The sequence below is a fragment of the Oncorhynchus kisutch genome, linkage group LG2 (assembly GCF_002021735.2).
Source record: "Oncorhynchus kisutch isolate 150728-3 linkage group LG2, Okis_V2, whole genome shotgun sequence".
Lineage (NCBI taxonomy): Eukaryota > Metazoa > Chordata > Actinopteri > Salmoniformes > Salmonidae > Oncorhynchus > Oncorhynchus kisutch.
In genome coordinates this window covers 41,751,519-41,768,458 of record NC_034175.2, presented here as the reverse complement: position 1 = coordinate 41,768,458, position 16,940 = coordinate 41,751,519, and the positions used below count along the sequence as shown (strand labels likewise).

Here is a 16,940-nt window from a genome sequence, read left to right as displayed (position 1 = left end):
ACATAATGTGGAAAAAGTCAAGGGGTCCGAATACTTTCCGAAAGCACTGTAGGCCTACTGCAGCTCTGATTGGTTATGGCGCACCGGTCTGTGTAGTGTACAGGCCTGAGTAGTGCCTGTCAATACAATAGAATCATACTCCTATACGCTATGCCTACAACAAAATCTAAATCTAAATCTAACAAATTCTAAGTATTGTATAGTTTGTTTTGTTTTCGGGATGTTACATGGAAAGTGGTTAATATTGCATTGATTCGATCCCAATTCCCACAGTAAAGGCACACGTTGATAGTGTTAACGAACAGGGAAAACTTTAGAAAGTTGAGTGAAGTTCAATCTTGTGCTTCTCTGCACGGGCTGATTTTGCCGCAGTCCCGCGCACACTCGCAGCTTAGAGGGAACATTGGTCAAAGGTGACAAAATGGACGCCATGTGCACCATCAACATCAGAGAAATAAGTGGAGAATTCTTCAGAGAACAGTGAGACTCCACATATATGTACATTCTCAATGAGCAAATTGAAAACTTGACAATAAAAGCATACCCAAAGAATCCCCTCACAAAATCCATACGTGAGTAGACAAAACATAAATGCTGATAAAAAAACTGTTAAGCCTGTTCTGGTTTATCACCTCATCCACCAGTGGTTAAAACACATTACTTTATGATTTGAAGTAATGACTGTAACATAAGCAAACCTGCAGAACACCTGGGGACCACTGAGTGTGTCCATCTGGGACTCGTGGAGATGACATCAGTCTAAGAGACGGGACGCAGCTGTTTGCTGCAGTTACTATGTGTCCAGTAATCATAAAGTATTCTCCTATGAAGAGGGATCTATAGTAACCAGGAGATGGAACAATGGCAGTCAATGATGCCTACTTCTGCTCTGGAGGGGGGGGGGGGCAGCGGACGTCTGCCAGCCACAAAGGAACAATCACCTAGACACCGTAACACAAAGGAATGCTGAGTAGGGCAGCAGGGCAGTGACAAAGACTACCTGTGCAGACTGGGCACCTGGCACATGACTGTGAACCACAATAGTACTAATGCCTGCCTAGGCAATGCACCAATCAACATGTTCCAAGGTTGAGTGGAGTGCCCCTTGGCTATGTGCTGTGGCCGAACCATTCCACAGCTAACCACCTTAATGCCGTTTTACTGTCTGGAGAAATCGCCACCAGCAGTTCAACGGGAGGTCTTTGGACCATGGGATTCCTGTGGCCAGTCTTAATGTAGCCTTTGATTCCCTAATCCACGGTAAATGGCTTAACTCTGATGACTTGAAATATAATTCTTATTATTTGAGCGTAACAAAGAATACAGAAGGCTTTGAGCTGAATTCTTTTCCCGAAAGCCCTGAATCTGCACTGGATGAAGGAGGCATGGAGGTGTCAAATTGGATTTCAGCCAAATCTGAAGAGCTTACAATAGAGCCAAGACAGAGCCCTCTTCTTCTACTCTGTACCCCCACACATCAGAGGGGTAGAAACTAAGAAGATCTCTTTCAGCTGCACCGAGTCCCTACCTTCCTCCCTTCCTCGCCCTCTCAGTTCTCATTTAGAATTCTGCTCTCTGAAGCCACCACTTTACATGCAGTATTATAATAACATTTACATATTTAGTTTCCGTTACAGAGCCCGTGTCAAAGGCAATCCTCTTTGAAGCCGGTGGCACCTGTGATAGAGTGTGGGTTGGGCTAGGAGAGATTAATCTCTGAGATGTTTTCAGAAGCTTATCCCGTAGCCACTGTCTGTGTGTCACACGGCACCCTATTCCCCTATATAGTGCACACTTTTGAAGCACAGCCTTATAGAGGTGAAGCTGGCATTTAGCAGTAACAATACATTACCAAATAGAGTGGTCTGTTGCCGGTAACATAACATTAAGCACTAGAAATGACTCTGTAGTTATTATGTCTCTAGTAGTGTGAGTTGCGCTATGGTGTCTGATGTGAAAAACAAGTGAAAGAAAGCAAAACATTCCGACCCGTCTCTTCCTAAGACTATCTGACATAGAGTGTGTGCGACTGTGCATCAAAAGTGGTGCACTATATAGGGAATAGGGTGCCATTTGGGCCGCATTCAGGCACTGTTGCCAAACTCTGTGCAGCTGGAACTGTTGCTGAAATCCCCCAATGGCGCGGGTTAATTTCCCAGCCATAGCAACGAGAGGTAGTGAGAGTGTGACAGCTGTCAGATTAGGGGCTGTGTGTGAGTGTGACATCACTAACTTATGATTAGGCTTCCAATGTTACAGTCATTTATAATTAAACCCACAGTCTCATTCCCCGTCGCATCTCATTTATATTGGGGGGGTTTTAAATGAATAGAAATGGGATGATGCCCGGACCGGTTGTGTGGCTTTTTGCCAGTCTGACTGCCTTAATAATTCAAAGTGTGCGTCCTAAATGGCACCCTATGGGCCCTCGTCAAAATGAGTGCACTATACAGGGAATATGGTGACATTTGAGATGGAAACAAATGGCACATTTCAATGGAGGCATTGTGACTCAGACACATATACAACAACATTACTATGCAGAATGGATGGAGTAAAAAGCAGCTTTACAGACATGTCCTGCTGAGAGACAATACAATTAGGGATTTATTCCAACAGATTTTGGAGGGGCTTACAAGCCATGAGAGTCAATCAAAATCACAGCAAAAATAGGAAAATATCCCCTATAAAGTCCAGTCTTCCAGCAGGGTCTGACTAGACAAGACAAGCAGCAGCCAGAGGGGGATTGTACAAAAATAAATGATCATATTGTCAGTGTTATGTTGTGAGTTTGTCTGTGTTTTGATTTGAATTAAGCATATTTGTCCGCTCATGGTGGGTCAATCGACTTGAGTCTTGCTTTGCCCTGAGAAAACGGCAAACCGCTTGTTTGATTTTATGAGCAAAGAAATTAGGTGGTTTGGTTTAATGAGTATTATTCAGGTTTCTGTCTTCTCACTCAGACAGGTGGTGTATTGGTGTGGATCTGGACCTAGCCAGTTAGCCACCGCTTAATGTGCAGACAGTACTGCTTGGATTTCCCACAGCAGTAGCTCGATTGTAGCAGGCCAGACACGATGTCCGCTGTAATCACGCACAGCGCAAATGATACTTCTGAGCAACACAGATACATTCCCTGTGTATATCTCACATTTTAGCAGGGCTGTGGGACATTAGACAGACTCCACTAATTCACCCAGAGAAATGGACCCTTTGTTCTCAGGCTAAAAACATCCAACAACCTGAGAAGGGGTCAAACGCTTCTATATGTGCAGACAGAAAGAAGTCTAAAGGACAAAACAGATGGTTAAAAACAGTGGTCCTATCACCTCTGATCACAGAACATTAGCCGTAATTCTCGGTTCATTTCCCAACGATTCTACATGTTGAATCAGCATCGTTTGTAGACACCTAGCAGGTGAGCTGACATTCTATATGGTGTCTGTCCAGTCCATAATAGTTCAACTTTGAGCCAGCAGGTCAGCAGAGCAACAGAGAGACAGCAGCTATTACAACTCTAAACTCCTGAAGTCCTGGTAGGAACACTGCCTCACAGCGTGTTAAGGCTAGGGCTGGTACAGTTAAGCAATAAGGCCAGAGGGGGTGTGGTATATGGCCAATATACCACGGCTAAGGGCTGTTCTTAGGCACAAACAAACCTGGAGTGCTTGGATACAGCCCTCAGCTGTGGTATATTTGCCATATGCCACAACCCCCTGAGGTGCCTTATTGCTATTATAAACTGGTTACCAACGTAATTAGAAGAGTAAAAAGAAATGTTTTGTGTGGAACGAACAGCTGACTGAAGATGGGATGGCCGGGCATCCGTGCGGTTGAGTCGATTTCTGCTATAACATGGACTCTACAACGTGATGAAACTTTGTTGCCCCTTGCTGAAACATGCAGGGTGTTGTAGCAAACAATTGTTGGTTGCATAGGCAACGCCATCCTCTGGACTCAAATTAGACTCTAGTCTGCCCGGTAACAAGTCACAGGATGCAGTATTCAAACATATCGCCTCAAATCCCTCTCTCACTCTCCTGGCAGATCAACGCCCCCCTCCATGCAGCAGCACATGCAGTCAGGAGCGGACTTTTTAATTATTATGATTTTATACGTTATTCCAGTGACTGCGGTCATTTGGCTGACCAATAACCATCATCCAAAATTCCATGACCATCACAGACCTAGTTAAGGAGCTCCAATCAATGACAGCTTGACTTTCAGCACTTTGGCAACAATCAGACCATGGGAATTTCATTACGAGTCCTCTCCTCTACGACACGGCCTGGCATCACATCACATCACACCTCTCTCTCTCGCTCTCATTCTCAGTCTGCCCACTGTCTCTCTTTCTCTCTCTCCCCCGCTATCACTCGCTATCAGTCAGTCCCTCTCTATCAGTGTGCCCTACAGATTATGGCCAGACATCTTTGATGTGACAGACTGGTGTGTGACAGGGACAGGAAAGGGGCAATCATAGGACGACAAGAGAATCAACTGGATAGCTCTGTATGACTGTGGGATACTCTCCATATAGAATGTTTGGTATGAAGCTACAGATAAGGCCGCCCTATACAGTGCACTACGTTGACCAGAGCCCTTTAGGTCCTGGTCAAAAGTAGTGCATAATATAGGGAATAGGATGCCATTTGGTACTCAAACAAAGGTAATGGCTTCATCCAACTTCCTCGTGATTACAAAAGCGCAAGATGACGTTCAACCTTCTCCCACTGACGGAAAATAAGTAAATCAGTGATCTCACTTCTTCTCACCCTTATAGTCTCTCTCTATCATGCATTGATTCATGCACATACAATGTATTAACCTAATTAAGACATCACATTTAACCTACTATAGTCCTCTCGTAAAAGAGCAAGTGGAAAATAATTATCCCAAATTGCACCTTATTCATTATATACGAAGTGACTAGGGTGCCATTTGGGAAGCGTCTCAAGCCCCACTCGTATCCCTGGCCCCTGGTGACAGAGCAGGTTCATTTGGACCATAAATTAACTTGTCTTTCCATGGCATTGCTGTCTGCTCCCAGGGCAACGTAACCAACCATAAAATCAGAGGTGTGAATCCAACTCAGTCCTCAGGGGCAACACTGCATAACAAACTCCTCATCCGAGAGCAAAGAAAGGGCCGATGGCTCCTGGGCTGTTAGCTTTACGAGGCAGTGAATGTCCGTGAGTGTGTGCTTGTCCGTGTGTGTGTGTCCATGCTGTTTGAGCTGCATCGGACCAAAACAACAGAAGATGTTAAAACAGGTTATGAGTTATTGGAATAATTAGGTCGTTAAATGCAAGAGGCCTTAGTGAATTCTCCACACAATGCCCTGTATGCACTTCTATACTCTTTATATGGCAATGTTATAGATTTATCAGCATGCAGTAAAGATGAATGTTTTGTGCACTAAGAGCAAACAGTGTGTAAAATCCACTGTGTATGCACATTGTGTACAAACAGCTAGCTGTAGAACAAACAGTACAATTCTCTCTCTCTCTTTTCCACTCACTCACTCACTCACTCACTCACTCACTCACTCACTCACTCACTCACTCACTCACTCACTCACTCACTCACTCACTCACTCACTTCTCTCAATGTCAATTCAATTAAATTCAAGGGGCTTTATTGGCATGGGAAACATATGTTAACATTGCCAAAGCAAGTGAGGTAGATAATATACAAAAAATATATTTCTCTCCTTCTCTCTTTCTGTCTGTTGAATTGACACATCAAAGCCTTTTCCACCCATGTTTTCTTCTCTCCATTTCCCTCTCACTTGGTCAGCCGGGAAAAGGACAGAGTTGTGTTTCAGTCAGCTCCACAGTCACACAGGGCACCGTGGCATAGCTGGCTCTCTGAGGACCTGAGTCAGGACGTTCTGTGAAGTACAGACACTGTTGGGTCCTAAAGGGTCACAGACTAACACCTTCCTTTCCAGGTTAAGAGATCTTCCTAAGGAGATAATGCAGACACAAATTCAAGATGAACTGAGTCACATTTGAATGAAGATTCACTGAGCAAGGATCAAGGAGCACTTCCTCTGATGACCCGATACTAACTCAAACCAGTATACAAGTCCAGATAACTCAAACCAGTGTACAAGTCCAAATAACTCAAAACCAGTGTACAAGTCCAGATAACCAAAACCAAGACCATATAACTCAAATCAGTGTAGAAGTCTGGAAAACTCTAACCAGTAGATAATCCAGATAACTCAAACCAGTATACAAGTCCAGTGAACTCAAACCAGCATGCAAGTCCTGATAATATCCCTTCTCCGCATAATGAATCACCCAAAGCCAAGGCTTCTTACCTGCAACAGAGTTCGGCCGCGGCAACATGAGGGACAAGGAGGTGTGTGCTGTGGGGTATGGAACGGGGCCCTCTGGTGGGTGGCTTGGTCTTACTGCTGCTCCTCCTGCAGCCCCCGCTGAGGAGCCTGTGGGGTGCTCTGTCCTAGATGGGGTGGGGGTCTCTGGGGGCCCACTGGAGTCTTCCTCCGCCACGGGAGAGCACGTATCGGCCCGCACGCTGGGCGCCAGGCCATGGTGCCCGCTGCTCCTCAGGCTGCCATCTTTACTCCATTCCAGGCTGGAGCCGCTGCGGTCGTCATTCTCCGAGGAGCTTGTGATGGTGGCTGAGAGAGAGAGAGAGAGAGAGAGAGAGAGAGAGAGAGAGAGAGAGAGAGAGAGAAGAATAGGTGCAGTACATCATTGTCATTATCAGGAATTCTGTGCGTCTTCAGCGATACCACTCTGTTTTCATTGACCTTATCAACACCCTCCACCTGATCTGATAATTAGTTCCAACTAATAGTTCCAACTAATGAGAATTATCCAGAGCTGGCATGGTGGGGTAGTCTTTGTATTAACCACCATTATTTTCCCTTATTAAAGGTATCTTGAATGGAGTAGCTTAGAATACTCAAAAGTGTACACTGTACATCAAATATGTTTGCCTCCAAACAGTACTGTCATCTATCTAATAGAACATTGTCACATTCTGACCTTAGTTCTTTTGTTATGTCTTTGTTTTTGTATGGTCAGGGCGTGAGTTGGGTGGGTTGTCTATGTTGCTTTTTCTATGTTGTGTTTTGCGTTTGGCCTGGTATGGTATGGTTCTCAATCAGAGGCAGGTGTCGTTAGTTGTCTCTGATTGTCTCTCACCTTTCAGAACTCTTTTGTTTTGTTTCTCCTTTGTTATTTTGTTGAGTGTTCTTGGTTTAATAAATATATGATGAACACTTACCACGCTGCGTTTTGGTCCTCACCTCATTCAGGACCAAGCAGCGTGGTAACGGGCAGCGGCCGAAATCGCAAGACTCCTGGACATGGGAGGAGATTTTGGACGGCAAGGGACCCTGGGCACCGGCTGGGGAATATCGCCCTGCCCCAAGGCAGAGCTGGGGGCAGCTAAAGCTGAGCGGCGGTGGTGTGAGGAGGCAGCACGGCAGCGCGGTTGGGACGAGAGGCAGCCCCAAACATTTCTTGGGAGGGGGCACACAGGGAGTGTGGCTAAGTCAGGTAGGAGACATGAGCCAACTCCCGTGCTTACCGTGGAGAGAGGTGGACCGGGCAGGCACCGTGTTATGCCGAGAGGCATCCCCGGTGCACAGGTATAGCCCGGTGCGCTACATAGCAGCGCCTCGTATCGGCCGGGCTAGAGTGGGCATCGAGCCAGGTGCCATGAAGCCGGCTCTGCACATCTGGTCTCCAGTGCGTCTCCTCGCGCCGGGGTACATGGCACCAGCCCTGCGCATGGTGTCCCTGGTTCCCCAGCACAGCCCAGTGCGGTCTATTCTACCTCGCCACACTGGCCTGGCTACGGGGAGCATCCAGCCAGGTAGAGGCTCGGTGCTCGAGACCTCCAGTGCGCCTCCACGGTCCGGTCTATCTGGTGCCTCCTCCACGCACCAGGCATCCAGTGGCAGCCCCGCGCACCAGGCTGTCTCTCCGTCTCCTCCCTACAGGTGCTCCCGCCTGTTCAGCGCTGCCAGAGTCTCCCGTCTGTCCTGAGCTGCCAGAGTCTCCCGTCTGTCCTGATTTGCCAGAGTCTCCCTCCTGTCCAGCACTGCCAGAGTCTCCCTCCTGTCCAGCACTGCCAGATCCGCCCGTCTGTCCTGAGCTGCCAGAGCCGCCCGTCTGTCAGGAGCTGCCAGAGCCGTACGTCAGTCAGGAGCTTCCAGAGCCGCCCGTCAGACAGGAGCTGCCAGGGCCGCCCGTCAGTCAGGAGCTGCCAGAGCCGCCCGTCAGTCAGGAGCTGCCAGAGCCGCCCGTCAGTCAGGAGCTGCCAGTGCCACCCGTCAGTCAGGAGCTGCCAGAGCCGCCCGTCAGTCAGGAGCTGCCAGGTCGCAGTTGCAAATGAGAACTTGTTCTCAACTAGCCTACCTGGTTAAATAAAGGTTAAATAAAAAAATAAAAAATAAAAGAGTAGCCCGTCAGTCAGGAGCTGCCAGAGCCGCCAGTCAGTCAGGATCTGCAAGAGCCGTTTCGTTACTCGGATGCTACCGGAATCGCCAGTCACTCCGGAGCTGCCGGAGTCTCCCGCCCATTCGGGACCCGTGGCTAGGGTCCTCAGTCCGTGGCAAGGGTCGTCGCTCTAAAGAGGCCACGGAGGCAGGTTAGGAGGCGGACAAAGACTATGGTGGAGTGGGGTCCACGTCCCGCACCAGAGGCTCCACAGAGGACAGACACCCACCCAGACCCTCCCTTATAGGTTCAGGTTTTGCGGCCGGGGTCCGCACCTTTGGGGGCGGGGCGGGGTACTGTCACGTTCTGACCTTAGTTCTTTTGTTATGTCTTTGTTTTAGTATGTGCAGGGCGTGAGTTGGGTGGGTTGTCTATGTTCCTTTTTCTATGTTGTGTTTTGCGTTTGGTCTGGTATGGTATGGTTCTCAATCAGAGGCAGGTGTCGTTAGTTGTCTCTGATTGAGAATCATACTTAGGTAGCCTTTTCCCACTTGTGTTTTGTGGGTGATTATTTTCTTTTATGTGTATGTCACTTTTCAGAACTGTTTCATTTCGTTTCTCCTTTGTTATTTTGTTTAGTGTTCTCAGTTTAATAAATATATGATGAACACTTACCACGCTGCGCTTTGGTCCTCACCTCATTCCAACGACGAGCGTTACAAACATGGTGTGATCAAGCTGAAGTTGATACTGTAGTAGGGTTGCAAAATTACGGTTACTTTCCCAAAATTCCCGCATTTTCCAGAAATTCAAGACGGAAGGTTCCCGGAATCAGGAGGGAATAAGCAAGGAATCCTCCAACCAAGATCTCTGGAAAACCTGGGAATTCTGGGAAAGATACCATTTGACTTCAAACTTCCATTTGAAGACTTTAAACAGGTGTTTGCTTACATGAAAGCAAATCCCCTTTTAATCCTCTCCTCAGGCCTGGCTGACCATGCCAAACAGAATCACTAAAAGCTGAGGGGAAAGGCAAAAGCCACCAACTGGCAGCTGGGCTAAACATGGGAATGCTTCCGAAATTGCACCCTATCCCCTATATAGTGCACAATTTTTGACTGTCACATGTGCAGTCAGAGGAAATGCGTCTGTTTTTGGCAGCTTTAGAGTAGACCCACTGTACCACATAGCTAATCTGGATTTCATAACTGTGCTTTGTGTTGCACCGTCACTAATAATAACATAACAAATACGTCTGGGATAACTAGCCTGATGCTTGTGCAAATATTCAGCAATTCAGAAATCCCTGAATAAAAAGGTAAAACAGCCTACCTTCTTACACTAGCTTTACCATCTCCTCACTCTGCTTTAGAACATGAATAACTGGTTAGCACCGTTATTTACAGCATGAATAACTGGTTATCGTCGTTATTTACAACATGAATAACTGGTTATCACCATTATTTACAACACAAATAACTGGTTATCGCCGTTATTTACAACATCAATAACTGGTTATCGCCATTATTTACAGCATGAATAACTGGTTATCACCATTATTTACAACATTAATAACTGGGTATCACCATTATTAACAACATGAATAACTGGTTATCGCCGTTATTTACTTAAGTGATAACGCCCTCGAAGTCTGTGTTTTTTGAGGATAAATTGGCACGGGTGTTGTTAAGCCCGAGATGAAGTCAAGGACCGGCTTCAAGGGCATTATCACTTTTTATACAACGGGTTACCAACATATTCAAATAATGGTTGGCATATTTTCAGTAAAAATATTATTTTGATGTATTTATTTATACTATTTCATCCTTCCACAAGATATAGTCCCAACACAAATCTAGGGTTGCTACCCAAGCTGGCTGGTTGTTCTTTTTATTGGTTTGGTTGCCAGAGACTCGACCCAGTCGTTCCGTCTCTTGGTTCTGTATCTAGAGACGTGACCCAGTTGTTCAATCTTTTTGTTCTGTATCTAGATACGTGACCCAGTTGTTCAGTCTTTTTGTTCTCTATCTAGGGACGCGACCCAGTCATTTGTTCTAAATGTTCCATTGCCATACTGGCTGGCAATATTCTTATCCTTTGTTTGCTAGCTAGCCAACTACAGCTAACTTATAGACATGTCAAACAGTGCAGCCAGAATATCAATGAAGTAACTACGTTTTTTGGTTACTACATGATTTCATATGTGTTATTTCATAGTTTTGATGTCTTCACTATTATTCTACACTGTAGAAAATAGTACAAATAAAGAAAAACCCTTGATGTGTCCAAATTTTGACTGGTACTGTCTATCCCAAAAAAGTATGCTGATTCAGAATTTTGATTGGCTGAGAAACACTGCCTGTCTGTCCGTCTTGTTCTGACTCTCGTCACATTCATTACTAAGGGACAGCTGGAGATTGAATTTGAATATTGAAACAATGTTGCATAAGTCGCAGAGACAGACAGCAAGGTTTATACAAATATCCGCCGTAGAAAACTAAATGTTAGCGTAAAAGAAATGTGAGATAATGTCTAGATGCTTTTTGATTTTTTTAATTGAACCTTTATTTAACTAGGCAAGTCATTTTTATAGTGGAGATCAAGTTTATAAATTGCCTGGCTGAGATGATGAGATAGTGAAATGCGCAGTCAGATGGAACAGAGTAAATGGGCATTTTAACGTCATAGATTTAGTCGGTGGTAACTTATGGAATAGAAACCGTCTGGAATGCGGTTTTAACCAATCCCCATTCATGATTAGACCCACCTGTTGTATAAAACATTAATAACTTGTCATGATCATTAATTACAACATGAATAACTACTTATGACCATTCCTGTTAAGTCCCCTCCTTGCGATGCCCTTCCTCCCTCCCTCCCTCGGCCCCACCTCACAACAGCAGCTGCAGATTTTCACATGTCAACACACACTCTGCAGTAGGCTCCATACCATCCCACCCAACGTGCTGTTTAAAAACCAGCCAAATTAATATGTGTTTTTGAAGTAAATGATTTCTTGCGTTCTCTTATCCTGCTTCTTCCACAGTCCGTTTCAACCACTTCAAAGGCCCTGACTACTATTCATCAGAGCTGGGAATCAGTCTCATGGACACAACATATACGTCCCAAATGGCACCCTATTCCCTATATAGTTCACTATTTTTGACCAGAGCACTATGAAATAGGGTGCCATTAGTTACGCAGCCTACTTGGCTTCTCCCTCTGCCTTTTAAATAACCCAAGAAGCCCTACTCACTAGGGGGAAGTTCCGGACCAATGTTATAGCTTGTCCTCCGACAACAAACAGAATTTTAGGTGTTTGAAGGAGAAACCATGAGGCCGCTAGACTTGCCTAGAAGCATTGAGTTCTACAGTACTGATTCCACAGAAGAAAAAATTGGTCCGAGTGATCTGAAGTTGGCTGGACTATATGTATCAAGCGTTTCAGAGTGGGACCGCTGATCTAGGATCCGTTTTCCCTTAAATATCACAATGAATAAACTGACATGGACAGGGACCTGATCCTAGATCAGCACTTCTACTCTGAGACGCTTAGGAAACATCTCTCAGCCTCAACCTGGGCAGTAGGTAGAGTTGAAGTCGGAAGTTTACATACACCTTAGTCAACTACATTCAAACTCAGTTTTTCACAATTCCTGACATTTAATCATTGTAAAAATTACCTGTCTTAGGTTAATTTAGATCAGGATCACCACTTCCTTTTAAGAATGTGAAATGTAAGAATAATATTAGAGAGAGAATGATTTATTTCAGCTTTTCTTTGTACAGACGAACGTGGTACCTTCAGGCGTTTGGAAATTGCTCCCAAGGATGAACCAGACTTGTGGAGGTCTACAATTTATTTTCTGAGGTCTTGGCTGATTTCTTTTGATTTTCCCATGATGTCAAGCAAAGAGGCACTGAGTTTGAAGGTAGGCCTTGAAATACATCCACAGGTACACCTCCAATTGACTCAAATGATGTCAATTAGCCTATCAGAAGCTTCTAAAGCCATGACATCATTTTCTGGAATTTTCCAAGCTGTTGAAAAGCACAGTCAACTTAGTGTATGTAGACGTATGTAGACGTCTGACCCACTGGAATTGTGATACAGTGAATTATAAGTGAAATAATCTGTCTGTAAACAATTATTGGAAAAATTACTTTAGTAGATGTCCCAATCGACTTGCCAAAACTATAGTTTGTTAACAAGACATTTCTGGAGTGGTTGAAAAACAAGTTTTAATGACTCCAACCTAAGTGTATATAAACTTCCAACTTCAACTGTATGTAGGCAGTAGCTGGGCACGGCACAGGGTTATTCACGCTGCTTTACAATGGCAGATACAATATCACAGCCAGCATGAATTATTTAGCAGCTATGATATTGCACAGGGGGGTTAGGAGGAATATGAGTCACAGTTATCAATTATGTCAACAGCAGCACAGAATTTGCATTCGGGAGATGCAAAGTATTACTGCCAACCAACCAAGTCTGTATTGGCCACAAAATGGTACAAAAAGGTTGAAACACTGGTGAAACTCACGATTTCAGCAGAGGCTATTGCAACAGGTCTTTTTCCTTCATTTTACTTTGATATAGGCCAAATTTGTCTACTTGGGTTAATCTACTAGGATTGTAATGTCTTAGTGAGGTTTGTTTTGTTTTATTTTGGTCCAAATCAACTGGAGCCTTGAAAAACATATGTCAATAACCAGACATAAAAATAAAAACACTTACGGGGCCTCCCGGGTGGCGCAGTGGTCTAAGGCTGTGCTCTGCTGTGCCACCAGAGACTCTAGGTTCGAGGCCAGGCTCTGTCGCCGGGAGGCCCATGGGGCGGCGCACCATTGGCCTAGTGTCGTCCGGGTTAGGGAGGGCTTGGCCGGTAGGGATATCCTTGTCTCCGGGCCGGGCGCAGTGCACACTGACCAGGTCGCTAGGTGTACAGTGTTTCCTCCGACACATTGGTGCAGCTGGCTTCCGGGTTGGATGCATGCTGTGTTAAGAAGCAGTGCGGCTTGGTTGGGTTGTGTTTCGGAGGACACATGGCTCTCGACCTTTGCCTCTCCCAAGTCCGTACGGGACTTGCAGCGATGAGACAAGACAGTTAATACTAACAATTGAATACCACGAAATTGGGGAGAAAAAGGGGGTAAAAAAAACAACAAAAAAACAACACACAATGTTGCATGACTAGCATTTTTGGCCAATAAAAAAGGTACAATTCAGAATACCGAATGAATTTCTAGTAGGTTTGACAGTCTCTGGAACCTATAAGCAGAAACCACAAAGGAATTGAATACAGTAAAAACCCATCTTCCTGTCAGCACATGTAAATCCCCAAATCTCCTAAAGCCCCTGTTAGTAGAGGAACAGAACAGCCACATGTTGTTGGAGCTTTCAACCATCACCACCTTTTAATACTGTACACACCACTAACAGCGCAATGCAACACCGCTTTCTTCTCCACGATGAGTCTCGATTTGCCTTCCTCCCTCTTGTAGAATGCAAACATATTCTGACCGTTCTGATTGGTCTCAGAAACCGATGGGTTGGGACAGAGCCGGCCTACATGATGACATGGTCAACTTTGATACTCTGATTGGTTAAAGACGATTCAATCACTGATGAAAATGTTGTGTACAAGGCCCCTCACTATGACGTCAGCACAAACAACTTCTAGGATACAGACTAAATGTATGTAGCGATTGATAGAGTAGCAGAATAAAATTCAGGATGAGTTGTCAGGCAATAAAACAGTAAAACGATCAAAGATTTTGGAGAAGATGAATGTATATAGTCCATATGAATAATGATCGATTGGACTTATCAGGGTAATGCAGACCCTGTTGAGATTGTTGACGATGCTAGTCTCCTGAGACACAAGAGGCATGGAGGACAATCTAGGTCCATTCCTGTGGGCATTGTGCAGAATGTGAATAGTAAGAGATGAGGAAAGGCTGAGTACTGGGGACTGAGTAACTGATTGAGTGGATGGATGAGTGAGACTGTGTCCTTAATGGCACCCTATTTCCTATAGTGCACAACCTTTGACCAGAAGGGCCCTGGTCAAAAGTAGTGCACTGCATAGGGAATAAGGTTCCAATTGAGACGCAACCCGAGTGTCGCTCACCTATGATCCCGCTGTCCTTGCTCTCGAGCGTGGAGCTGGGGCTGGCAATGGTTCCACAGGGGCTGGAGTGACTCAGAGGAGTTTTGCTGTGACCGCTGCTGCTGTGTCTGAGGCTGTGGCTGGCGTTGCTGTTCAGGGTGGAGCACGGGCTCTCTGTGCAGGGGGACGCCGTGCTACTGGTCAGACTGGAGCAGGGACTGATACCCTGACTAGTCACTGAGCACTGGAGAAGGAGAAACACATTTTATTTTGTTTTATTGATCCCACATGGCAGTCAAATATAAACTCAGCAAAAAAAAGAAACGTCCTCTACCTGTCAACTGTGCTTATTTTTTTGTGTAAATATTTGTATGAACATAACAAGATTCAACAACTAAGACATAAACTGAACAAGTTCCACAGACATGTGACTAACAGAAATTGAATAATGTGCCCCTGAATAAAGGGGGGGGGGGTCAAAATCAAAAGTAACAGTCAGTATCTGGTGTGGCCACCAGCTGCATTAAGTACTGCAGTGCATCTCCTCCTCATTGACTGCACCAGATTTGCCAGTTCTTGCTGTGAGATGTTACTCCACTCTTCCACCAAGGCACCTGCAATTTCCCGGATATTTCTGGGGAATGAGATCCGGGCTCTTCGCTGGCCATAGCAGAACACTGACATTCCTGCCTTGCAGGAAATTATGCACAGAACGAGCAGTATGGCTGGTGGCATTGTCATGCTGAAGGGTCATGTCAGGATGATCCTGCAGGAAGGGTACCACATGAGGGAGGAGGATGTCTTCCCTGTAATGCATAGCATTGAGATTGCCTGCAATGACAACTAGCTCAGTCCGATGATGCTGTGACACAAAGCCCCAGACCATGACGGACCCTCCACCTCCAAATCGATCCCGCTCCAGAATACAGGCATAGGTGTAACGCTCATACATTAGACGATAAACGTGAATCCGACCATCACCCCTGGTGAGACAAAACCATGACTCGTCAGTGAAGAGCACTTTTTGCCAGTCTTGTCTGGTCCAGCAACGGTGGGTTTGTGCCCATAGGCGACGTTGTTGCCAGTGATATCTGGTGAGGACCTGCTTTACAACAGGCCTTACAAGCCCTCAGTCCAGCCTCTCTCAGCCTATTGCAGACAGTCTGAGCACTGATGGAGGGATTGTGCGTTCCTGGTGTAACTCAGGACGTTGTTGTTGCCATCCTGTACCTGTCCCGCAGGTGTGATGTTAGGATGTACCGATCCTGTGTAGGTGTTGTTACACGTGGTCTGCCACTGCGAGGACGATCAGCTGTCCATCCTGCCTCCCTGTAGAACTGTTTTAGGCGTCTCACAGTACGGATATTGCAATTTATTGCCCTGGCCACATCTGCAGTCCTCATGCCTCACTAGGAAATAGTGTTTAAACCCTTTACAATGAAGATTTGTGAAGTTATTTGGATTTTTACAAATTATCTTTGAAAGACAGGGTCCTGAAAAAGGGACGTTTCTTTTTTTAATTTCAGTTCATTACTGAAATGCATGGGTATTTACAAAGATAAGGCACATAGGCCTATGAAGTTGTCGTCATCATTGTCCTCATCAACAACAACAACATAATAAAACGTGACAACAGAGGAAGAGAAAGAGCTGAGAGTAGAGCATTGAGCCAAGGAAAGACAACTACTGCAATCAGTATGAATGGAATCTCATAGCTACAAAGTTTAACAATAAAAACCTGTTCATATTTTTCACTTGGGAATATTGAGCGTGTCTCCTTATATGGAGCAGACTGGAAAATATGAGTCAAGTCAAATAGCTTTTTTAAAACCTGAGCAAATAACCCGAATCATGCGCAAGCAATGCAAATTCCTGAGGAAATAAATGAGCAGTTTACATGTGAGCATGACACACAAAGCGAGGCTTTCAAAACAGCAAACTCAGGCCTAAAATGACTCCAGGACCTGTATATCGGAGTAGGAGTGCTGATCTAGGATCAGTTCCCTCCTTTCCATAATATGGAATAGGATTCATTATGATCTAAAAGCTGAAACTGATCCTATATCAGTACACCTAGTCTGAGATGGATGATGAATATAGGCCCAGGCTGTAGACTAGACCTGAACTAGAACAACTGAATACCAACTAACAATCTGACTACTCACCAGAATAACTCAACCCATGATTGATCACCATGTTCATTAGAAGTGCTAATGCCACAACCCCAACCTTTAGGTGTGTCACTTGTATTCTCCTCTCCACTGCCTCTCTCTCCCTATGCCATCCAGTGTGTAGCCTAGGTCAGGATGAGTGCTTGATGGCTGGTTAGCATTATCGCCTAGAGGTGTGCTACATGCCTGCTCCCAAATGACACTTTATTCCCTTCTTAGTGCACTACATT

The 16,940-nt window shown here is 45.3% G+C and overlaps 1 protein-coding gene across 5 annotated transcripts in view; it reads right to left on the bottom strand.

Moving 5' to 3' along the window:
- Positions 1–16,940, bottom strand: part of LOC109866085 (protein TANC1) — a 267,888-nt gene that overhangs the window by 96,975 nt on the left and 153,973 nt on the right. For all 5 annotated transcript variants that reach the window (XM_031794472.1, XM_031794469.1, XM_020454642.2 and 2 more), the window contains 2 exons: positions 14,561–14,783; positions 6,329–6,652 (listed from right to left, as the gene is read on the bottom strand). In XM_031794472.1, coding sequence (XP_031650332.1) covers positions 6,329–6,652; positions 14,561–14,783 — 547 coding nt within the window. The remainder of the gene's footprint in view (positions 1–6,328; positions 6,653–14,560; positions 14,784–16,940) is intronic.